Source organism: Rhineura floridana, chromosome 3 (assembly GCF_030035675.1).
Source record: "Rhineura floridana isolate rRhiFlo1 chromosome 3, rRhiFlo1.hap2, whole genome shotgun sequence".
Lineage (NCBI taxonomy): Eukaryota > Metazoa > Chordata > Lepidosauria > Squamata > Rhineuridae > Rhineura > Rhineura floridana.
Window position 1 is genome coordinate 97,443,789 of NC_084482.1, and position 26,166 is coordinate 97,469,954.

Consider the following 26,166-nt stretch of genomic DNA (forward strand, 5'->3'; position numbering starts at 1 on the left):
TCAGTTTGCCAACTCACTTTTAACTATCATTGCAAACAGTGGTTTCTGCTAACCATTGTTAGAGATGTCACCTGTACTGATGTATATGGTTAGTATTGTATAACCATGTTTGGCTCTGAAAATGAAAGGGGGGCAGAATGTGAATGCAAGAAGGGAGGGAAAAGGAGTGCACAAGTTTAAAAGTGAAGCAGAATGTGGGACAGGTAGCAGCACATAAGCTTGCAGAACATTCCCAATCAGACATTATTTTGGATGCAAGAGGCACCATTGATGTAGCAGATTTCTGTAACTAGGATATAAGCACTGCTGTTAATAGTTAAGTGCACATATCCCTTAAAGAGAAAGAGACAGAGAAGAGGATAGCACCTTCACACAACTGCTCATATTCAAGAACCTATTTCTAAAACCCTCAGTATACCTGTAAATAGTTCTTGAAGCTCATATATTGCCTACTGTCCTAAACCCATTTTTAGCCTCTTGACTTTTAATCTACTTTGTGGGCTAAATCCCACATGCCAAACTGCGCTTACACCACAGGGGTCTGGGTATTATGAACTACTGCACTGTACAAATCAAATATCAGCCCAGATTTATTTAATGAAGCCTGAAGTATGACACAATCTAAAAACATATTGCAAGTTATGGGGTCATGCTAAAAGAATCATATTTGTTCTGTTCAGTGAAAGCAAAACAAAAAGAGATAGTTTAGCAGCATGGAAAGCCACAAAAACACTGGTGAAGAGTTGAAAGTCATTAGTATGGTGACAACAGATCACCATGGAAACATGCAAACCTAGCAGCAACTGCATCCACAGAGCCCAGTTTTCAATGCTGCTTTTTGAAACCGAGGAGCAGGAGTGAGGTTCCATGGAAAAAAGAAATCAGCATCAGCTTCTTACACCAAGCAAACTTTATACTGCCAACATTTCAATTTATCCAGACAAAAACAAAGCTAGGTTGAATAAGGAAATGGGCAGGAGCATGGTTGGCTGGGGAAGAGGAGAGGACAGGAAAGAACGGAAAAGGTGCAGGGGGGGGCACAACCATCTATCATTAGCAAAGGAACATAAGAAAGAGAAATATACAACAAGGATTACCTATTATGGAAGTGTTGACAATCGCAAGTGAAATAAAAATAATCAGACACTTTGCATGAGAAGTTTGAAGATGTTCCCCACTTCTGAAGGAGTTTGTGAATTCATCGCATATTTTGTTTTTATTGTGTATTTTGGATGTGCTGCAGATGGTGGGCAAACACTGTGGTGCTGTCAGAGTGAGCAAAACCAGGACAGTAAGAGCAAGAGTAGAAGATTTAAGTCCCAATAGTGACATATGGTTTAAAAAATGGCTTGCAGAGGAAACATGCTACACAGGGATGGGCTGGCAGCTGTGCACACAAGTAGTCTGTTCTCATCTGTCGTTATCCAATCATTACTCAGGAGACAAATCCCAGGGGACAAATATTGTGAGTGGAGCATTTCTACAGAAGACTTGATGAAATTTCCTGGGGCTGCAGAAGGCAGAAGACTCCACAATGTCCCACAGAATGCATTAGCAATACCTCTTTGGCACTGAAAGAACATTAGTACGAAGGAGGCTGGGGGGAAATGGGATTTATCAATACATGGCACTCTTCTAGATATTTGTTTCCCCAAATCAGATACAAAATTTAAACACAAATCAGGGGACAACTCAGTTTGATCCCAATGTTTTGCTTCTATCTTCTTCTAACCAATAAGCCACTAAAATTAGGGGAGAAAGATCTTTTCAAATACAAATATTAAAGCTACTGAATTCTGCTCAGCACCAGAGTTCTCACGTGGACCAAGACGACATCAATGTAAGCAACCAGCAAGTCTCACTTCACCATCTGGTGGACAGAAGCTCACATGACAATCACTGCAAGCAATCTGTACCCTCCCATCTCCATTTTGTGCTTAACTCACAAGTTTCATCTATCTACAGCTGTTTTGATCAAGCTTCTTTCCTGGCCCTGAAAAGATCAACTGGTCACATTTGCAGATGCACAAGTAGAAAGATTTCTTTCACTGGACCAGACAACTTGGGCTGCTTCATACATTTTCAGCCTCAACTAAGACTGAATGTGGTAACATATTTGTATTTCAAAATATATATGCACTGCAGGCAAATGCTGGAAGGAACTCTTAAGGATGTATGTTCATGTAGTATGTGCCTGCAGTATCTATTTTTCTGGCAAAATGCTCAATCTGGTCCTGGGAAGTTACCAAATCGATGAAATCCCTTTCAAAACTTTTGTTTTAAAAAATGAATATGTTCCTAGAACTAAATGCATAGTCACTTAGGCTAAGAGGTTCTTTTAAAGTGACCTAATGAGATTGCAATGAGACAGAGTGCAATGGTTAAGGTTTAGTAATCATCTGTGTTTTCTTGCTGCACGCATAAGCTGCATCAGGCCTGAAACACCCTTTCTCTTTTGTTTGTAAGCAAGGAGAAATCAGACATTTCGAATTAAGGTTTGCAACAGAGTCCAGTTTGCTGTCTTGTCTGAGTACAGCAAACTGGTTTGGTACAAATCATAGTTTGTAGGATTCAGATGAAATAAACTGCAATTGGTAACAAATGGGTATTGGAAGGTTCTAATCTTCTCCCTTCGTGCACAAAGGAAGGGGAGGGGGAGTACATGAGTCAGGCTCATGGTAGTTGGTGATCATAACAAACCATGATGTGTTGTTGCATCTGAACCAAGCCAGTAACTGGTAAGAATTGTGGACACTATAAATATTACTACAGGAACACACAAACAAAACCCTAAGTCTGTTCATTTTAAAGGCTGATGGCTGGTTTCCATGGCATATATGTACTGGTGCCAATATGACCATGTGGACACCAGGACAGTTATATGTGTAGATAATAGGATTTTTACACCCAATCTTGTTTATTTCTTCCCAACATTTCTCCAGCTATCAGTGACATTCACAAATAAAACTTTATGTGGATGTTGAAGTTGAGCTCTTCTTGATGATCTCACATTTCTCTAACTAGCTATATTTAGTGTTGCTGTTTGGATATTCCTGGCTTAATCAAGCAAGTTAAGAGCAGCAGACCAGCTGCATCACTGGATTCAACCTTGCTTAAAGAAACAAACACTACTATTAGTCTGGACTACCTTCTCTCATGTGATCAAAGATCTTTTTCAAAGGCCCTGCTCAGAGGTCCTCTGCCAGGAGTAATCCAGTGAGGGACTAAATGGAACAGTGTTCAACAGCAGCACTGAAGCTTCAGATCTCCCTCCCAAATGAGTCTCAACTTGAGATTTCTCTATTAACATTCAGGCTGCTGGCAAAGACAGCTCTTTTTCAAAGAGCCTCTGGGTCTCTCTGATCCCTGCTGAGATGCTGTATGCTGGTTCATGTTCATCTCTGGTATGTATCGATTGGGTTTTTGACTGCAGCTTGCTTCTGTTGTTGGCTCTGATTTTCTCTCCATTTAGATGGCAATATGCCATGCAGGTCTTTTGAGCAAAAGGCATGATAAAAATGTTTATTAAATAAATTACACCAGCATTTTACTTAAGAATTTAAAATATATTTAAAATATGTTAAATGAACGAAGTCATATAATTGGCTATACTATGTAGATCCATCTCATCTACAGAAAATATACTATTTTCAAATCACTCCCTTTCCCCATGCATTATAACATTTCAAAGCAAAGCGCAGAACCATATCCCAAGGAAGCATATGCACAGGCACATAGAAATCTGCCATATACTGAGTCAGACCACTGATCCATCTAGCTCAGTACTGCCTACACTGACTGGCAGCAGTTCCCCAGGATTCCAGACAGGGTTCTTGCCCTGGAACCTTGCCCTGGGACCTTCTGCATGCAAAGCAAACGCTCGAACCATATTATAGTATATAATAAAAAGTAGCTCTATTGCATTCAAGTGGAAGAAAGGATGCCCATCACCATCAATCTCACACAATAATCATGAATGACAATCATGATAGGCAACTATACTCTGCAGTAGCCTTCCACAGAGAATGAAAATATCATGTGATTCTGTGAACAGAGTTTCTTTTGTAACTGTAGCAAACTGTACGCAATTTGTACTATTTGCTGACCTACAGAGTTGACAATAACTGTAGTGCAAGGATCATCTACATTCTCCCATTTGATTATTCTCCCTTCTTTTGATTCCTCCCCCGCCCCTTTTAAAAGATAAGTCATGAAATCAGTGCAACTACAAGAAGCTGGAAATAACATGGGCCATAACCAGCAGAAATATAAAAAATAGGCATACTGAGTGTACTCAGACGAACGTAAGAACAGCCCTGCGGGATCAAGCCATCTATTCCAGCATCCTGTTCTCACAGTGGCCAACCAGCTATCTTTGGGAAGCCCACAAGCAAGACCTGAGAATAACAGCACTCTCCCCTCCTGAGGTTTCCAGCAGCTGGTATTCGTAGCTAGTAGCCATTGATAGTATTATCCTCTATGAATTTGTCTAATCTTCTTTTAAAGCCATCTAACTTGGTTGACACCCTTATCGAGCTATCACCTAGCCAGTTCAGACCCCCATAAGCATATAAGTAAAGATTTTTTGCCTTGACATGTACTACTTTGCACTTTTTTATAGTGAATTGCATGAGCCCACTCAACGACCCTGTTGACAGTATCAACAAACATGGCCCCCTCACTATTCACCCCTAACTCTAGATCATTTATGAACAAGTGAAAAAGCACAGGTCCCAATACTAATCTTTGGGGAACTGCAAGATTAGACTATAAAGCCATTATTTTCATTATTATTTTACAAATGTGTAACCTGCTTCACAGCCTGAGGCCATCAAAGTAGTATACAACAAGATAAAAAAATAATGTACAAAAAAAATACAAATTCTAAAAATAATTAAACCATTTCTACAGTTGTACAATTAATCTTTCCTAAACAGCTCAGTCACACCTCAGGGAAGGCCTTCTTAAAGAGCCCACTGAAGTCTTATTCAGATGCCTCTCTAAATTTCAGCTGGTAATTTTTTCCAGAGGGCTGTATCTGCAACACTAAAAGCCCAATTTCTAGTACAAACTAAGTGTTCCTCTGGGGCATGCGGTATTCTCAGCAGTGTCCCATCTGAGGAGTGCAGTTGCCGGGCAGGAATATATGGGATGAAGTTGTCCCTTAGATAACCATCACCTGAGGCAATAGTGTCTAATCGGTTGCCCATGTGGCATGCAAGTAGTACAGGCTGCCTCTCCTTTTCCTGTGACAGGACAGGTTTCATTATGAGAGGTTTGGAGGGTATCTAAACTCTTAGTATTATTAGTACATGTGTATGTTTGTTTCTTCTCCCAGCTTCTGCTGACTCTAGCATAGATTTCTTCAATTTCATGGCATGTCTGACTGGTTTTATACATTAGCTGCTAGAAGTGGAAATGAGGTACAAAAATGATGAGATTAGATTAAATTAAATTAAAAACATAACATACAAAAGAGTTCTTCCTGGTTTTGTGGGGGGAGGGGGTCCTGCAGGCAGCTAAGTTGCCACAGTAAGCAGTTGTTTCGTAGCTTTCCTTTATTTCAAAAGGTTACCCATCGTTTTTGTTGCAACTAACATTGCTTTCAGAATCAATAGATGTTTGGCTTAGTTGACTAATTTGAACCTTACAGGGTCTGGTGAATCAGGATCCAACTGCTCACTACAAGCATGCAGAGACTTGTAAATGTGAAGGTCAGCAGCTAAGGGACACAATGCTCTGAGCATGTTTGGAGACACAGATGGAACTGCTTACACAGACAATGAGAATCTGACTCAGAGCAGGGGAAATTGCCTCACTGCATTTTGCCTCACAGTTGCTTATTAAGTTGCCAGTAGGACAAAACCAGCAGCTGAACTTCCAGGAGGTGGGGACGGGAACTCTCCGGCATTGCCCTTCCCAGCACTTTCCTTTTGATGCTTCTGACCTCCTCTGGAGGAGAGATGGGGGAACCAGCTGTGAATCATCTGACCCAGTGAGAAGATCCCTTCCCTTCTGAACTGCATTTATGTATTAAAAGAAAATAAATAAGTACAGAGCAAAATGAAAATTAAGTCTAGATTATTTATTTGTAATCTGAGTTTGTAATCTGAATTTAGTCTATGTTTGAATTTTTTATTTTATCCTATTTGAATTTACTGATATGTTTTGTAAACTGGTTTCTCTCCAGTTCCCAAAGTTTTGCATTTTGATAATAAGTAGACATTTGTTGTAAGCCACTGTAAGCACAGTTCACTGTGGAAAGGCAGCATATAAAAAACTACACTAAACTAAACTAATCAGGCAAAAAAAACCCCAGTAAGATTGAGTTTCCTTAGCCATGTTTTATTAATAATAATAGTTATTATGGTTTTAATAAAGAAAACCCATGAGCAGAACACCTCATTGCTCTAGATCAGCCTTTCCCAACCAGTGTGCCTCCAGATGTTGTTGGACCACAACTCCCATCAGCCTCAGCCAGCATTGCCAATGGTCAGGAAAGATGGGAATTGTGGTCCAACAACATCTGGAAGCACACTGGTTGGGAAAGGCTGCTCTAGATGGTTGGGAGAACCTATTGAACAGTGCAGAGGTAACTCAGGAGCATGGAGAAGGAAGGAGAATCAGCAAAAATATCTTCCCTCTGTTCCACCAGCAGGAGCCTCTGCATGATTGAAAACCCTTCCACAAACAAAAGGAGTCTGCGGAAGGGCAAGTGTAGATCCATGTCTGTCATGATTATATAATTAGCTTAAAGAGAACAGGTCCCAATCTACAATGAGCAGAGATAGCTACTCACAAAGTAGAAACTACGCTTCTTTGGCATCAGTCTGAATACACACACACACAGAGGCCAAAGGGTTGGGCAGCCTTCTTCAACCTGGTGCCTTCCATATGTTTTGTACTACAACACTAATCATCCGTGATCATTGGCCATACAGATGGTAATTGGAGTCCAAAGTATCTCGAGGGCACCAGGATGGGAAAGGTTAGGGTCAGGGGGGATCCCCAACAGCTTTGCAAAAGCCACTCAGAACTCAGTACAACTCTTAAAAACAAAAGGAACTACTGCATACTGTCTATATGAAAACACACAGGCAATTAGAGGCTTAAAATCTTGTTCCCTCAGTCAGTCGCCCCATTGAATATATGGAAGTTGGAAAGTATTTAATATTTATTCCGGCCTTTAATCAAAACATAACTGGTGAAGATGAGACAAAGCCCTACCCAAGGCATCTGTGTGTACAGCACAAAAGTCTGCAGGGCAAGAGGCCTTCACACTACAGCTATATGCACGAAAGCTTCCATGTGACCTGGAATCCGGCACTATCAGAGTTCCAGGTTGCGTGGAAGCCTTCATGTATACAGCTGTAGGCATGAAGCTGCCCTGCTTCTCTGCAGGTATTTGCAGTGTGTATGTGGATACAAGGGGAAGGGCTATCCAGGGCAGCCCCACTCCCTCATCCATTGCTATAAAACTGAATAGGGCTAGCATCTGCCAGTGTTTATGCACACTGAATTCTCATTTATATACACACACACAGTTTCTATCTTTCCAATGTTCATGTGCAGTACTGAGTTTTAATTCAGCAACCCAACTGAAGACTATTAGATGGAGATCATACAAGAGTAACTGCAGCTCATAGCTGACATTTTCTTTTGTGTACAGTTCCATGATTAGAATCATTTTTTAAAAACAAAAATACTTAAGTACAATTTAAATAAGCAACACCTTGTCCTTACAAATGGACCCATTCATTCTGTAATTATTTTAACACACTCTACGTGGGGCTTCCCTGGAAAAGTCTTTGTAAACTGCAACAACTCCAAAATGCCATTGCTGGGGTACTGAATGGAACGAGAAGATCTGAACATATTTTGCCCATTTTATTTGATCGACACTGGTTACCAGTTTTCAGGACCAAATGAAGGCTCTGGTTTTAAGCTTTAAATTCTGAAATGGCTTGGGGCCTTACCATACCTTAAAGATTGCTTTCTTCCACATGTTCTTCCCTACATGCATTTTTCATCATCTGAGGCCCTGCTTTAGATTTCCTGACAGTTTCAGGCCCAGAAGGCAGCAACAAGAAATAGGCCATTTTTGGTAGTGGCACCCAACTTGTGGAATGTCTTCCTGGTTGGGATTCACTAAGTCCCGATGTTATGCTTTCAGGTGTTTTGCCAAAATGTGGATGTTTAGGAAGGTCTTCAACTGAAAAACCTGAACTAAATATGTTAAGGGTGGTTTTCTTTTTCTATGCCTTCACTCTGGGGGTTTTGCAAGTGGGGGGAATGAGTTGCCATTGTTGTTGACTTTTGGAATTCTTTTGTTTTTATAATGGTGGTATTTTCTGATGGTTGTGAAATGTGTTTTATGAATGTTATTTATTAATTATAAGATTTCTCACCCGCCCTTTATCATAACGTCCCAGGATTGGTTATAACAATGTAACATGTCATTATGGAAACGGGGGGTGGGGGGAGAGGAGACAGTTACAATTATAAAAACAGGTAAAGCTGCAGTTCCAGCTCCAGCTAAAAGAGAACAATAAGAAGTTCAGCAAAAGAGGTGGGTCTGACAAAACAAATACCTTAACTTCCAAAGGGCAGGGTAAAGAGGTGTCTCTCTAGCACACAGAAAAAGCTATACAACAAAGATGCTAGATGCACCTCTGCAATTAGCTTTTATTGTATGTATTCTGTATAGTTGAAAGCCACTTTTACATTTCTTTTTGAAAAAAGGTAGGGTAATTTTGAAAAACAATAATACATAAATACATAATTAGAATATAGAGCATGTGTATCCAAGTTGGTGCCCTTCAGATGATGGTCAACGATACAGAAAAGACAACATTTCTTGGATTGTTTCAGAGCAACTGGCTGATTTCAATGCATTTTCTTTTCCTAGTTAGTTTACTTTGCACATATGAGAGAAAAAGTGAGACAGAACATGCACATATATTTTCAACTTCATTCTTTCTCCACAATTAAGAAATTTATGACATTCATACAATTGTGTTGTTTGCATAGTCAGCACAGTGGCTGGCATCCTTCAGAGAGGTTTGTTTCTGCTTTGTAAATGCATCTAGCATTTTAATTTTTAAAGTGAGAATTCCTTTGTTCAACACTAATGCTTTCTGCCTGCAATTTTGCTGAATGTTGTTGTTGTTGTTGTTATGTGCCTTCAGGTTGACTGCAACTTATGGCGACCCTATGAATCAGCGACCTCCAAGAGCATCTGTCATGAACCACCCTGTTCAGATCTTGTAAGTTCAGGTCTGTGCCTTCCTTTATAGAATCAATCCGTCTTTTGTTTGGTCTTCCTCTTTTTCTACTCCCTTCTGTTTTTCCCAGCATTATTATCTTTTCTACTGAATCATGTCTTCTCATGATGTGTCCAAAGTATGATAACCTCAGTTTCATCATTTTGGCTTCTAGTGATCGTTCTGGTTTAATTTGTTCTAATACCCAATTATTTGTCTTTTTCGCAGTCCATGGTATGCGCAAAGCTCTCCTCCAACACCACATTTCAAATGAGTTGATTTTTCTCTTATCTGCTTTTTTCACTGCTGTAAGCAAAGTGCCAGAGGCTTATGTGGGTGACTCTCTAAGAACTACGTATGTTAAATAATGTCCCCCTGAAGTCATTCGTATCTTCACAGCTTCGTGTACTATCAGGGCTGTATGTGTTCTGTAAATCTATCATACAAATGAAGAATCTGATATCAAGAATCTCATTTTTAATTTATTTATTGTTAAAGGATGACCTGAAAAAATTCAAGCGAGTTTCCCATGGGTATTGAAAACTCAGGAATCAAGTTGAAATTTTAAATATAATAATTTCTCCTTTGGCCATTCAAGGATTCCATGGAAATGGTGGATTTCGAAGGGAGACAGAGAGAGATGGTACAATGGCACAACACCATGCATCTATTCCCCCCTCCGCAATAAATGTCCTATCTGCATTGAAACAAGTGAACAAATTTATAGGAAAAAAGATGTAGTGATGTACAAAAATCCAGTGAATGGATGAGGCCACAATTAATGCTTGAACCTTTACACTATTGCGGGAGAGGGGGGAGAGAACCTCCAGTCCATGGGCTCTATGTGGGCCATGGGGTTTCCCTGTACAGCTTGCAACCCCTCCTCTTCACTCTTACTGGCTCCAACAGAAGAGTTTTTCTCCTAAGCCCTACTACCTTGGGGGGAGGGGGGATCTTTATGGTGAATGTGTGTTCATCCATGAGCGTGTGTGTATGCTGTAGGCAAGAATGGTGTGTGTTGTATGTGTGCATAGTGCATATATATGAGAGACTGGGGTAGTCCTGCCCACTGCCAGTTCTGGTTCCAATAACTATGTCTCTGGTCACACCCACTTTGCTTTGGCCCCACCCACCACAGGCATATGGCTCTGAAAGGCTGGTGAAGAGTGAAAAAGGTTCCCCCACTTCCTGTCTTACACCCATTTTCTATCAGGGCAAAACTGGTAATTAGGGCCCTTGCAATTGATGCTGTGACATACAACTCCCCTATGAAGAGTTGCATTTATAACATCTGGGGCTTTTTAGTTTAGAGATAAGGCAAGTACGAGGAAACATTTATTTCTATATAAATAAAAATGTAATCTGTCATGCTGTTTGCAGCCCAGCTGTTTGCAGGTGGCGCTACAACCTACAACTTGATGACCTGGACAGTGGAAAGTGGGAGAGTGAGTGAGCAGGAAGTGCTGGCTGCTGGCCTGGGCCACAAGGCCTCACCAAACCAGGTAGCTTGGAGATCTGGGTGGAGTGAGAGCTTGGAGACCCATGTGGGGTATGAGGGTGGGGTGGGAGGGTGGAGATCAATGTGGGGTGTGAGGTGGGAGTTTGGTGACTTGTTTGATGTGTGTGGGGGACTTGGAGAGCCATTTGAGGTGGAGGAAGAGCTTGGAGACCCATGTAGGGTGTGTGTGGGAGCTTGGGGACCTGTGTGGGGTGGGCAGCTTGGAGACCCATTGGGGGGTAGGAGGAGAGCACCACAGCAAGAGGGAGAGCAACAGCAAGGCCTGCAAGTTGGTGACCCATTGAGGGGAAGAGGAGGAAGCTTCGCAACCCATTTGAGAGGAGGGAAAAGGAAGCTTCAGTGCGCACCAGCACCCAGAGGTGCTGGAGGTATTGTGAGAGGAAGAATTGGCGAGGGGAGATGGTTGCATGGGAATGTGCATGCATGCGTGCATGTTTGATGGTGCTGACAGGTAGGGTTGGTGCGCAAAGTGTGCAGGAGCAACTCCCCTAATGTTTATAAAAAATAGTATAGACCATTAAAAAATATTGAAGCTGTTTACAACATATATAAATACATGATAAAACCATATAAAAATTTAAAATCAGAAATCATTAACTAAGATTGCAGAAAGTTATCTTCTCAATTGCCTGCATAAACCTGGTGACATAGAAAAGTTTCAGTAGGCATTTAAAAGTCAGAACAGAAGGTGCCTGCTGACTATTAGCAGAGCGTTCCACAGGAATAGGCTAATGACACTAAAAGCTCCATTTCTTGTTGTTGTCAAATGAGCTTTACCAACTCAGTTGAACACCAACAGTGTTCCTGCAGATGATCAAGCTGGGATATAAGGGTTCGGGCAGTCCCTAAGGTATCCTGGGCCTAAGTTGTTTGAGGCTTTATAAACTAATGCAAGGATCTTGAACCTGGCTCGGTAGTACATAGGCAGTCAGTGCAGATTTTTAAAAGTGGTGTCACATGTTGTCACCCATGTGCCCCCATCAGCAGTATGGCCACCACATTCTGCACCAGCTGGAGCTTCCACACCAGGGCCAAGGGCAGCCCCATATAGAGCACACTGCAGTAATCCAGCCTCGAGGTTACCAGCACATGGACTACAGTGATCAGGCTATCTGATCCTGTACAGGAACATCTGTAGCTAGCGAACCAAACAAGGCTAGTAAAAGGCACACCTGGCCACAGAGGACACTTCGGCCTCTAGTGACATAGATGTATCCAGGAGTAACCCCAAGGTACGCATCTGCTCCTTTAGAGAGAACAGAACAGATTCCAGAACAGGTAACTTGCCAATCTCGCAGACATGGGAACCTTCACCCAAAGAGCCTCCATCTTCCCAAGATTCAAGCACAGTTTACTGGCCCTCATCCAGCCCATTAAAGCACTCAGACACTGATCACAGCCTCTCCCGATTCAGATGTTATGGAGAAACAGAGTTGCACATCATCGGCATACTGATGACACCTTGCTCCAAAATTCGAAACTACTCCCAATGGCTTAATATAGATGTTAAATAGCAGTGGGGAAAGGATAGTACCTTGAGAACCCCATAGCACAAGTGCCATAGGCCAAGTAATACTTGCCTAGTGCTACTTTCTGAACACGGCCCTGTGGGTAAGAATGGAACCACTGTAATACGATGCACCCGATATCTATTCCACTGAGTCGGTCCAGGGGGATACTGTAGTCAATGGTAAAAACACTGCTGAGAGATCGAGCAGAAGTAAGAGTGTTGCACTCCCCCTATCTCTCACACAATAAAGGTCATCCATTAGGATGACCAAGGCTGATTCAGCTCTGAAACTAGGTCTGAATCCGGACTGTAGTGGATCTGAACATGATGAAAGTATATTAAATTATGCATGGTATTAAAAAAAGTGGATAAAGAAAAGGTTTTCACCCTCTCTCATAACTCTAGAACTTGTGGATATCCAATGAAGCTGAATGTTGGAAGATTCAGGATAGACAAAAGGAAAAACTTCTTCACACAGAGCATACTTAAAATGATGGCCACTAACTTGGATGGCTTTAAAAGAGGATTACACAAATTCATGCAGGATACGGCTATCAATGGCTACCAACCCCAATGGCTATGCTCTCCTCCACAATCAGAAGCAGTATGCTTCTGAATACCAGTTGCTGGAAACAGCAAGAAGGGAAAGTGCTGTTGTGCTCAGGTCCTTTTGCGGGCTGCCCACTGGCAAAAGACCGGCGACTGTGGGAACACGATGCTGGCCCATTGGCCTAATCCAGCAGGTTCTGCTAATGTTCTTATCCTACCCCAGTGTACCCAGTTTCCAGGACTGGATTGTAATACATTTCCATTAGGAGACATGACTAGGATGCACACCTTAACATGGTGAGGGGGATTGAGAGTGTTGAAGAAGCTGAGAGCAATGCCGTCAGGAGTCTAGATTCCTAACAGGGGCACCAAAGCCGGAATGGTCAAAGCTGAGACACCAGACTAAGATGCAGCCAAACTCAGAGGAAGGCAATGGTAAACCACCTCTGAATACCTCTTACCACGAAAACCCTGTGAACAGTATCCAAAATGCAACATGAGATAGTGCCGGAAGTTGAGACCCCCAGGTCAGATGGCACTCAACAGCTACTGGGGAAGAACAAAGGACAAGTACGAGTAGCACTGTGACTAATGATGCAGCTGGGTCAAAGCTGAAAGGAAGCCCAGAGGCTGATGTGCACAGATGCAAAAGGAGAGTCCGGAGTTCTCCAACGCATACAATAGGAACATGGAATGTGAAAAGCGTGAACCAGGGAAAGGTAGACATTGTCAAGAAAGAAATGGAACGCATCAGCATTACAATACTTGGCGTGAGTGAATTAAAATGGACAGGAATGGGACATTTTCAATCAGGCAACTACAAAATATTTTATGCAGGAAATGAGAAATTAAGAAGAAATGGGGTTGCTCTAATAGTGAGAAGTGATGTAGCAAAAACAATTAGGAGCTACAACGCAAGGTCTGAATGAGTGATATCAATGAGATTAAATGGGAAACCTATTAACATAACCATCATCCAAGTCTATGCTCCAATGGCAAATGCAGAAGGAGAGGAATTGGAGAGATTCTATCATTCTACGCAGAAGTACAGGAAGAAATTGATCACACACCAAAACAAGATGTGCTGATAATCATGGGGGACTGGAATGCAAAAGAAGGGAAAAGAGAAGAACTAGGAATTTTGGGGAAATGGGGCTTAGAAGATAGGAATGAAGCAGGAGAAAGACTTATTGAATTTTGTGAAGCCAATAATTTGTTTCTTGCAAACACAATTTTTGAACAACCGAAAAGGTGACTGTACACGTGGACATCAATCCACGTAATCAATATAGGAATAAAATTGATTATATAATTGGTAGCAGAAAATGGAGACGTTCCATACTTTCTACAAAAACAAGACCAGGAGCAGACTTCCCAGGAGGATCCCTCCGCCTGTGCAGCTCTGAGACGGGCTCCCGTCTTGGATGAAACTTTTTCAGCCTTAAATCCAGTCAGAAGGGTCTTTTTGACTGGGGATAATTTCTTCCGGATAAGGAAGAAACGTGAGATTTCCCACACAGCTTTGTTGTGGTTGTGGGAGACTGGAATTCGTCAGAATCGTCTGTGAAAGAAGGTCTTCCAGCAGCTCGGACAGAGCGAGGATTTATAGCCAGCTCAGCTGAATAAGTGACCCGTTTTTTTTTCCTTTTTTAAAAAAACGGACTAACAGGCAAGCATCCTCCTGTCTATGCTTATCACTTTCTTATCTATACAGCTAAAGAGATTTGTCAAAGGATCAGCAATTAAGAAAACCTGGGTGAGCCAAAACTTTCCTTCTTTTTTACTCACGGAACTAAGGGGGAGGAAAATAAAAATAGCCTATCTTTTTCCTATTGCAAAAAGCTGACATGGAAAATGGCATTGTAAAGATTACAACGGATGAGGGGTTTCTGATTGGAAGAGAAAAGAAAAATCTTTTTGATTTATAAGACTTTTGTGTAATATATGTCTGGGACTATTTTTTCTGATCTACTTTTTCTTTTCTTTTTTTGACGAATCTGCTCATTCTCGTTGCTACTAGTCATTAGGACGCTGTGAACTAAAGCTGTTTTTGCACTTCTGGGCATATAAGAGATAAGGGCTGTCTAGAGTGTGACGCCAGTTGGTTTGAAATATTAACTCCTTTATAACTGGATAAAGAAATAAACTGCTCTTTGCTTGGGACATTGAAAATTGAGGAGTTTAGTTCCTTTGGCTTTAAGAATGACAATTAAGAAGATCATGGATGTACAAGAAGGGACTTTATCTTTAGACATGTTTCAGAAAATAATGAATGGGATTAAGTCAATAAAACAAGAACTGAGAAATAATAGACAAGTGTGGAGAATTCAATTTGATGAAATGAGACAGGAGCTGAAAGAAATTCAGGATTCTATGAGAAAGGAGAATAAAGATAGATTTGGAAAACCAAAAAAGGATGAAAGAGAAATTAAAGGCAAGGTTCAAACTATGGAGATTGGATTAAATATGGACATGGAAAAAGATTTGGATTTCCTGGTTGTGATGGATCCTGGAGACAAATATTATGGTTTGGAAATCAGCGCTGTCCCTGAAGGAATTGAAGAGATTGGAGATAAAGATATTATCGGTTCAAAAAAATTCCTGGACTGGAAGGATTTGATGGAATTTGAAATGGAGAAAGTTAACAGAATTAATCCCTGTTTTGTGTTAATGGAAAAATCTTCAAGAGATGTGCTAGTGTATCATGTAAAAAAGAGGAACAGAGATGCGGCTTTGCAACAATACTTCAGTGATACGTTCAGAATTGATGGCAAGAAAATATCTGTGATAAAGGAAATTCCTATCAGACTTTTATTATATGACTATGACAGCAAGATTATTGGGTGCGTAAAGATGGAAGATGGAACCAATATGGATAATGGAAGAAGAGCGATTTGAAATTACCGGACTTAGTAGACTTGATGAGTTGGATTAATTGACATGTTTATTTAGAAAAAAAATTGATGGATATATATCTCAAAGATTGGAAACTTCTCTTTGACTTTTTGTGGAAGAATGAAATGATATGATGTTAATGAGATTTGAAACCAATTAAGATAACCGCTGGAGGAAGGTGATTTTATAATCTATTAAGCCTATTGGAGCTATTGGAGCTATTAAGCCTGCTCCACGAGCTAGAGGGAGCCCCAGCTGACGAAGCGTCAAGGCCCCAGCTGACAAAGCGTCAAGGCGAGTTAAGCAGCAGAGCAAAAAGAGGGTAAGTAGCTCCCATTTATTCCATTATTTAATTGAAGTAAAACAGCTCAGAGCAATAAGTAATAAGGGCAGCCCAAGGTCACCCTGAGCTAGGAGCCAAATCCTGAAAGAACCTATATCTTAGGAGACAGATCCTAGGAGAAGGAAGCCCATAGAAAGCTAGTTTTCAACACCACCCTAGCAGGAAAGCTTCAGGGGACATTGTAAACGAGGCTAAATTCCAGTCGGAGAGAAGGGGGAAAAGGAAACTCCACCGACACATACAGGGAGAGAGTCAGCTCAGTCCTTGCTAAAAAGGGCAGCTTCAGCCTTCCTGAAACACAACCACAAGCTCTGTTTCCCTAGGTTAAAGAAAGGTCAGGTTGTTCTAGGTGGGAAAACAACAAACACAAAAGACTTGCCTGGAAGGCGCAACCCCTTGATTAGATTAAAAGCAGCCAAAAGCTTAAACAGCCCCGCCCCGCCCCTCGCTCAGGAAGGAAGGAAGCCTGAGAGAATACTAAAGAGTTAAGCCCCAGCTGATAGCCATCAGCCTCAAGTAACACATCATTGGCTGGCAGCAGTAGCTGGGAGGAACCAGCCACACATATAAAGTCAGAGCACCCTAGCGAGGGAGCCTGCTCCACGAGCTAGAGGGAGCCCCAGCTGACGAAGCGTCAAGGCGAGTTAAGCAGCAGAGCGAGTTTGGCAGCAGGGCGAGGAGGCCAGGGCCCCCCACTCTGCCCGTCTGTTCCCTGACCTCAACTAAACCGCAGTCTCCAACCCATTCACGTAATAAACCTTAAACAAAACTATGCAGGTAAGAAGCCAGCAGGGGTGTGGGGGCTTTCCAGTGTTTTGCACCGCCTGCAGCATGTACGACTATCTGCTGTTGGACAGAAGTCGTGGGTGTGCTCTCGGTGCAATGAGCTCCTGGCTCTCCGGGAACGACTTCATTTCCTTGAGGCCAAGGTGGCGGACCTGGAAAAGCTGAGAGAGGCAGAGAGGTGTGTGGAGGAGGCCTTCAGGGACGTTATAGCTGTGTCCCACTCCAACGATGATAGCCCTTCTGCTATCATGGAGAACGATGGTCTCGGGGAAGGAGAGCATGCACCTGAGGAAGAGGGAAACGATCCCTTAGAAGGGACCGATTCCTTGGGGGATGAGCAGCTATCCTCTCGTGCCGAGGATATATCTCCAGGAGGTGGAGGGATCCTTGTAGTGGGTGATTCGATCATTAGGAACATAGACAGTGGGGTGTGTGATGGGCGTGTAGACCGCAAGGTGTTTTGCCTGCCTGGTGCGAAGGTTGCGGATATCGCCCGTCGTTTAGATAGTTTGGTAGACAGTGCTGGGAAGGAGTCAGTGGTCGTGGTGCACGTTGGCACCAACGACATGGGGAAATGCAGCCGTGAGGTCCTGGAAGCAAAATTTAGGTTGCTAGGTAGGATGCTGAAAGCCAGGACCTCCAAGGTGGCTTTCTCTGAAATGCTACCAGTTCCACGCGCAGGACCAGCCAGACAGGCCCAGCTTCGCAGTCTCAATGCGTGGATGAGACGATGGTGTCGGGTGGAAGGGTTCGGATTTGTTAGGCACTGGGGAACATTTTGGGACAAGCCGGGCCTGTACAAAAGGGACGGGCTCCACTTGAACCAGAATGGAACCAGACTGCTGGCACTTAAAATTAAAAAGGTGGCAGAGCAGCTTTTAAACTGACTGAGGGGGGAAACCCGACAGGAGCTGAGAAAGGTCCGGTTCGGAATAAACCTCCCCCCTGGGATAAAAACCAAAGAAATGATGAAATTTTAAAAGGGGTAGGCCTAGAAGTAGGCATTGTGAGAGCAGGGGCACAGGATATAAATTCAGAAGAGCAAAATTACCACAGGCCTAACCACAAGTGCCAAAGACACTTGAAGAGAGACACTGCTTACAAGTGCCTGTACGCTAATGCTAGGAGCCTCCGAACCAAGATGGGAGAACTGGAGTGCTTGGTCTTAGAGAAGAGCATTGATATAGTGAGCATAACGGAGACCTGGTGGAATGGAGAAAACCAGTGGGATACGGTTATCCCTGGATATAAACTATATCGGAAGGACAGGGAAGGACGTATTGGTGGCGGAGTCGCTCTATACGTGAAAGAAGGCATTGAATCCAGCAAGCTCGAAACCCCAAAAGAGGCAGACTCCTCCACAGAATCGTTGTGGGTGGTGATACCGTGCCCCAGGAGGGACTTAATACTGGGAACGATCTATCGTCCCCCTGATCAAAATGCTCAGGGAGACCTTGAGATGAGATATGAAATTGAGGAAGCATCCAAACTAGGAAATGTGGTAGTAATGGGTGACTTCAACTACCTGGACATAGACTGGCTGCATATGTGTTCCAGTCATGACAAAGAAGCAAAGTTTCTAGATATTCTAAATGACTATTCCCTAGATCAGTTGGTCATGGAACCGACCAGAGGGACGGCAACCCTGGACTTAATCCTCAGTGGGGACTGGGACCTGGTGCGAGATGTAAGTGTTGTTGAACCGATTGGGAGCAGTGACCACAGTGCTATTAAATTAAACATACATGTAACTGGCCAATTGCCAAGAAAATCCAACACGGTCACATTTGACTTCAAAAGAGGAAACTTCACAAAAATGAGGGGATTGGTAAAAAGAAAGCTGAAAAACAAAGTCCAGAGGGTCACATCACTCGAAAATGCTTGGAAGTTGTTTAAAAACACTATATTAGAAGCTCAACTGGAGTGCATACCGCAGATCAGAAAAGGTACCGCCAGGGCCAAGAAGATGCCAGCATGGTTAACGAGCAAAGTCAAGGAAGCTCTTAGAGGCAAAAAGTCTTCCTTCAGAAAATGGAAGTCTTGTCCGAATGAAGAAAACAAAAAAGAACACAAACTCTGGCAAAAGAAATGCAAGAAGACAATAAGGGATGCTAAAAAAGAATTTGAGGAGCACATTGCTAAGAACATAAAAACCAACAAAAAAAAATTCTATAAATACATTCAAAGCAGGAGACCATCTAGGGAGACGATTGGACGCTTGGATGATAAGGGAGTCAAAGGTGTACTAAAGAACGATAAGGAGATTGCAGAGAAGCTAAATGAATTCTTTGCATCTGTCTTCACAGTGGAAGATATAGGGCAGATCCCTGAACCTGAACTAACATTTGCAGGAAGGGATTCTGAGGAACTAAGACAAATAGTGGTAACGAGAGAGGAAGTTCTAAGCTTAATGGACAATATAAAAACTGTCAAATTACCGGGCCCGGATGGCATCCACCCGAGAGTTCTCAAAGAACTCAAAGGTGAAATTGCTGATCTGCTAACTAAAATATGTAACTTGTCCCTCAGGTCCTCCTCCGTGCCTGAGGACTGGAAAGTGGCAAATGTAACGCCAATCTTCAAAAAGGGATCCAGAGGGGATCCCGGAAATTACAGGCCAGTTAGCTTAACTTCTGTCCCTGGAAAACTGGTAGAAAGTATAATTAAAGCTAGATTAACTAAGCACATAGAAGAACAAGCCTTGCTGAAGCAGAGCCAGCATGGCTTCTGCAAGGGAAAGTCCTGTCTCAGTAACCTATTAGAATTCTTTGAGAGTGTCAACAAGCATATAGATAGAGGTGATCCAGTGGACATAGTGTACTTAGACTTTCAAAAAGCGTTTGACAAGGTACCTCACCAAAGGCTTCTGAGGAAGCTTAGCAGTCATGGAATAAGAGGAGAGGTCCTCTTGTGGATAAGGAATTGGTTAAGAAGCAGAAAGCAGAGAGTAGGAATAAACGGACAGTTCTCCCAATGGAGGGCTGTAGAAAGTGGAGTCCCTCAAGGATCGGTATTGGGACCTGTACTTTTCAACTTGTTCATTAATGACCTAGAATTAGGAGTGAGCAGTGAGGTGGCCAAGTTTGCTGATGACACTAAATTGTTCAGGGTTGTTAAAACAAAAAGGGATTGCGAAGAGCTCCAAAAAGACCTCTCCAAACTGAGTGAATGGGCGGAAAAATGGCAAATGCAATTCAATATAAACAAGTGTAAAATTATGCATATTGGAGCAAAAAATCTTAATTTCACATATACGCTCATGGGGTCTGAACTGGCGGTGACACACCAGGAGAGAGACCTCGGGGTTGTAGTGGACAGCACGATAAAAATGTCGACCCAGTGTGCGGCAGCTGTGAAAAAGGCAAATTCCATGCTAGCGATAATTAGGAAAGGTATTGAAAATACAACAGCCGATATCATAATGCCGTTGTATAAATCTATGTTGCGGCCGCATTTGGAATACTGTGTACAGTTCTGGTCGCCTCATCTCAAAAAAGATATTATAGAGTTGGAAAAGGTTCAGAAGAGGGCAACCAGAATGATCAAGGGGATGGAGCGACTCCCTTACGAGGAAAGGTTGCAGCATTTGGGGCTTTTTAGTTTAGAGAAAAGGCGGGTCAGAGGAGACATGATAGAAGTGTATAAAATTATGCATGGCATTGAGAAAGTGGATAGAGAAAAGTTCTTCTCCCTCTCTCATAATACTAGAACTCGTGGACATTCAAAGAAGCTGAATGTTGGAAGATTCAGGACAGACAAAAGGAAGTACTTCTTTACTCAGTGCATAGTTAAACTATGGAATTTGCTCCCACAAGATGCAGTAATGGCCACCAGCTTGGATGGCTTTAAAAGAAGATTAGACAAATTCATGGAGGACAGGGCTATCAATGGCTACTAGCTGTGATGGCTGTGCTCTGCCACCCTAGTCAGAGGCAGCATGCTTCTGAAAACCAGTTGCCGGAAGCCTCAGGAGGGGAGAGTGTTCTTGCACTCGGGTCCTGCTTGCGGGCTTTCCCCAGGCACCTGGTTGGCCACTGTGAGAACAGGATGCTGGACTAGATGGGCCACTGGCCTGATCCAGCAGGCTCTTCTTATGTTCTTATGTTCTTAAGAGACAGGCTTGTTATATATTATAGATTTATAGCTGAACTACGACAAATCGGAAGTCAATATTTTTATTTTTATTTTTTTATTGTATTAGTTATTGATTTGTGTTTTTTTTTCTTTTTGTATTGTTTTGGTTTTGAAAATCTGAATAAAAATTAATTGGAAAACAAAAACAAAAACAAGACCAGGAGCAGACTGCGGTACAGATCATGAAATGGTCGTATCGAAAATCAGAGGAAAGCTCAAGAAGAAGAACAAAGCAATCATAATGCCAAAATACAATTTAAATAACATCCCAGAAGAATATAAAGATCAAATAAGGAACAGGTTTGAGGCCTTCAACTAAGTTGACAAAGAACCACTATGGAGTGAAGTCAGAGACATTATCAGGAAAGAATGCAAAAAGACAATACCTCTCGTTAAAAAGAAAGACCTCAATGGATGACTGAAGAAACTCTTAAAATGGTTAAAGAGAGAAGGAAAGCAAAAGCAAAAGGAGACAGAAACATGGTCAGAACCCTTAATGCAACAATACAGCGACTAGTACGTAGGAACAAAGAGAACTATTACAATAGTTATTGTATAGAAATAGAAGAGGACAACAAAAAGTGTAGAACAAGAGCCCTATTCCAAATTTTTAAATTGTGTTTTAAATTGTTTTTTAAAAGATGTATTTTAAATTGTATTTGTTTTTAGTTACTGTAAATCACCCAGTACTGTAAATCGGCTATTTATAATAAATAAATAAATCAGAGAAATTAAAGGCAAATTTAAACCAAGAGGAGAGATGTTGAATAATCAACAGGAGAACACACTGACTGACCAAGATGAAATAAAAGGAACATGGAAGCAATACACTGAAGAACTCTATAAAAAAGATGCAAGGATGACAGATTCATTCATGGAGGAACCATATGATGAATTATTCTTCAAATACTTTGAAGAAACAAATCACCAGGAAGAGATGGCATACCAATAGAGCTGCTATAAGCTACTGAGACTGAAGCTGTGCCTATTTTGACAAAAATCTGTCAAGAAATATGGAAAACTAAACAATGGCCCACAGACTAGAAGCATTCAATATACATCCCAATTCCAAAGAAAGGAGATCCCAGGGAATGCACTCATTATCAAACTATTGCTTTAATATCCCATGCAAGTAAAGTAATGCTCAAGATTCTACAAAAAAAAGATTCTTGCCATATATGGAGCAAGAAATGCCAGATGTCCAAGCTGAATTTAGAAAGGGAAGAGGCACCAGATATCATATCGCAAACATACATTGGATAATGGAACGGAGCAAGGAATTTCAGAAGAAAATCACCCTGTGCTTTATAGATTACAGCAAAGCCTTTGACTGTGTAGATCATGAAAAACTATGAAACGCTTTAAAAGAAATGGGAGTGCCACAGCATCTGATTGTCCTGATGAGCAACCCATACTCTGGACAAGAGGCTACTGTAAGGACAGAATATGGACAAACCGATTGGTTCCCCATCGGAAAGGGTGTGAAACAGGGGTGTATTTTATCACCCTATTTGTTTAATCTATACACAGAACACATCATATGGAAAGCAGGATTGGACCAAGAAGAAGGAGGTATGAAAATTGGAGGGAGAAATATCAATAATTTAAGATATGCAGACGATACCATGCTACTAGCAGAAACCAGTAATGATTTAAAATGAATGCTGATGAAAGTTAAAGAGGAAAGCACAAAAGCAGGACTACAGCTGAACGTCAAAAAGACTAAAGTAATGACAACAGAAGATTTCTGTAACTTTAAAGTTAACAATGAGGACATTGAACTTGTCAAGGATTATCAATACCTCAGCACAGTCATTAACCAAGATGGAGACCATAGTCAAGAAATCAGAAGAAGGCTAGGACTGGGGAGGGCGGCTATGAGAGAACTAGAAAAGGTCCTCAAATGCAAAGATGTATCACTGAACACCAAAGCCAGGATCATTCAGACCATGGTATTTCCGATCTCTATGTATGGATGTGAAAGTTGGACAGTGAAAAAAGTGGATAACAGAAAAATCAACTCATTTGAAATGTGGTGTTGGAGGAGAGCTTTGCGGATACCATGGACTGCGAAAAAGACAAATAATTGGGTGTTAGAACAAATTAAACCAGAACGATCACTAGAAGCCAAAATGATGAAACTGAGGTTATCATACTTTGGACACATCATTAGGAGACATGATTCACTAGAAAAGACAGTAATGCTGGGAAAAACAGAAGGGAGTAAAAAAAAGGAAGGCCAAACAAGAGATGGATTGATTCCATAAAGGAAGCCACAGGCCTGAACTTACAAGATCTGAACAGGGTGGTTCATGACAGATGCTTTTGGAGGTCACTGATTCATAGGGTCGCCATAAGTCGTGATCGACTTGAAGGCACATAACAAGGAGGCATGAGGTTATGCAATTTAATAGACCTGTCATTTTTTTAATAACTACTAACTCAGCAGATTTCAGATATTTTTGAAAACTGCATACTATATTTTAATTTGATCTACTCTGGGCTACATTCAGCATTTTCTTTGCAACACTGAGAACAAGACATTTCTCACTGTCCTAGCACAGAAGATGGAATTATTACCTCACGTATTTAACCAAAAGATTCAAAAGGATCCTTTTGTCAACACCACTGAATTAGTAAGACACACACAGGCCATGAAAAGAGTCTTTTGATTTTGATTTTACTCAACACCTATTCATAAGAATTCTTGCTTACCGGTTCCCGGCCATCCATTGCCTCCATCCACAGCCTTCGGTCTTCTTCAGAAAGTGCCTGCATTGTGATCACTCCAGGCCTGCAGAGATGAATGGAATGACATTATGAATAAGAGGCCTAAAAAGATTAAAAAACAAAGTGGTGGGGGAAAGAACAAATGAGGACCCAGTTCATATACTCTGGGAACTCAACATTTGATGGTTCACACAAAGTCATGCTCTGAGTTTGTGTTACATGCAAATCAGGTCAAATTCAGCAAAAGCTACTACAATGCATAGTTCCATGTCCAAACTTATACCTAGGAACTCTGGAAGAGACACCTACTTCAATTAAAACATATGGGGCCAAAACTAGGATGTCATTAATAGCAAACTTTTCTCTCATTCGCTTGCATAGGTCTGTGTGGTAAAGCAAACATTCCAGGCAATGTTTGGCAGACTTCACAATTTGCATGGATGTACATCCAAATAAAGTTGAATGTGGGTTGGCAAGCCATTGCACTCAAATGTGTTCTTAACCTTCACAAATGGACAGTCAGCAAATAACTCTCACTGATTGAAATCAATGGATTTTGGGGTTCTATCACAGTATGACTAGGCAAGTATTTACAACAGGTTTTCCTGTACAGTTCATGAGAATCAAGCACCATGGAGCATGTATATGAACTGTGTTATCCCTAGGCATGTGTTCACATAGTAAATTCACTAATAAGCAAATAAAACCTTGCAGTTTAAGAACATACCTATAGCCAACAGATATTTCTATCAAACTTTAAAAAGCAGGGAAATTGGGCAGCTATACTGAATGCACCAGGAGAGCTGTTGGAAAAAAACAAACTTAGCCTGCCCAAGATGCATGTTTTTAGCCAACTATGTTTAAACCACTTCCTTTAAGGCAAGGTAGGCATGGTCAATTAAAAACATAGAGTACCTACAATCTTGCTAGAATATATTTCACCTCCACTATTTTATCTTGTGCAAACTGAGGCACTCCTGATGTCCACTGGAGACTATTCTGCAGAATAGTCAGTGCCATTATTCCACAATTATTTTTGGAGGTTTTTAGCATAAATTTTGCAAAGTGTTGCTGTACTTCACATATTCACAGAAATAGAAACAAAAGAAAATGATTTCCTATAGGAAACTTCACTAAAATTGCAAAGGAAGTCAGCCATACTTAAAGTGACCATCTGAACTATGTCATCTTAATAATGCTGCTTCCTCCCTGGGAAAACAAGATCAGCACAGCACATGTCTTCTTTCTATTAATTGGGCTGATTGCAGGTGTTGGCACCACTCACCATATGCTCAGAGGCACATGTTACCAAATTCTTCCAAGCTACACAGGAAATGAATTGGACTGTGAAAGACCAACCCAAATTGTCTTTGCATTTTGACCAATTTATAGGGCAGTCCAATATCTCAGAGAGGAGTTCAGGTCTCCTGCTTCCCTGGTGCATTCACTATAGCTGCCCAATTTCCCTGCTTTTGAAAGTTTGAGAGAAATATCTGTGAGCTATAGGTACATTCTTAAACCGCAAGGTCTACCTGGTCTACCAGGTCGTAGTCCAATACTGACCTGGGGGAGGGGCAGGATGGGGAGGAGGAGGGGGAGGGGCAGGATGGGGAGGAGGAGGGGGAGGGGAGGAGATTGGTTGGTACTGGGCAGAGGGGAAGCCCCTTTCCTTTCCAAAAGGAAAACATTGTGAACAGTATCATTGCTTTTGAGGGTTTCCCCCATTTTTTTATTCTACAGCAGGCACAAGTAGCCTCCCACCCAAAATTTAAACTTATCAGGGAGCCACATCCACACCAGACCTTTATTTCACTTTAGACAGTCATGGCTTCTCCCAAAGAATCCTGGGAAGTGTAGTTAGGTGCTGAGAGTTGCTAGGAGATGCCCTTTTTCTCTCACAGACCTTCAATCAGAGCGGCTGACTGTTAAACCACTCTGGCCACTGGACCTCTGTCAGGAGTCTCTTCTCAGCACCCTTCACAAACTATACTTCCCAGGATTCTCTGAGGGAAGCCTTGACTGTCTCATGTGAAATCTAAGTCTGGTGTGGATGTGGCTCCCTGGTTAGGCAAGCCCAGCAGCTGTGAGTCTGGCTTTTAGAACACTGACAGTTGGTTGTTACTGAGCATGCCCGACACTATCATTCAGTTCAATGCAAACTGATGGCCATTACTACCTCTTATGTTCTATGTGAAGAAGTACCTTGTTTTTTTCTGTCCTAAAACTTCCAACATTCAGCTTCATTGGATGGTCCTGAATTCCAGTATTATGAAAGATGAAGAAAAAGTTCTCCCTATCCACTTTTGCTATACTATGCATAATCTTATACACCTCTGTCATGCCTCCCTTACATTTTTTCTAAATTAAAAAACCCAAATGTTGTACTCTTTCCAAACAGGGGAATTGCTCCCACTCCTTGATCATTTTGGTTAACTTT

At 41.8% G+C, this 26,166-nt stretch overlaps 1 protein-coding gene and 1 long non-coding RNA gene across 8 annotated transcripts in view; one reads left to right on the plus strand and one right to left on the minus strand.

Annotated features, from left to right (window-relative positions):
• Nucleotides 1-26,166, minus strand: part of ARHGAP26 (Rho GTPase activating protein 26) — a 421,406-nt gene that overhangs the window by 259,691 nt on the left and 135,549 nt on the right. For all 7 annotated transcript variants that reach the window (XM_061616981.1, XM_061616982.1, XM_061616980.1 and 4 more), the window contains exon 11: nucleotides 23,715-23,793. In XM_061616981.1, coding sequence (XP_061472965.1) covers nucleotides 23,715-23,793 — 79 coding nt within the window. The remainder of the gene's footprint in view (nucleotides 1-23,714; nucleotides 23,794-26,166) is intronic.
• LOC133380202 (uncharacterized) lies at nucleotides 2,002-5,983 on the plus strand. The gene is made up of 3 exons (XR_009761382.1): nucleotides 2,002-2,107; nucleotides 3,315-3,404; nucleotides 5,654-5,983. It is a non-coding gene; the product is annotated as an uncharacterized LOC133380202 (long non-coding RNA).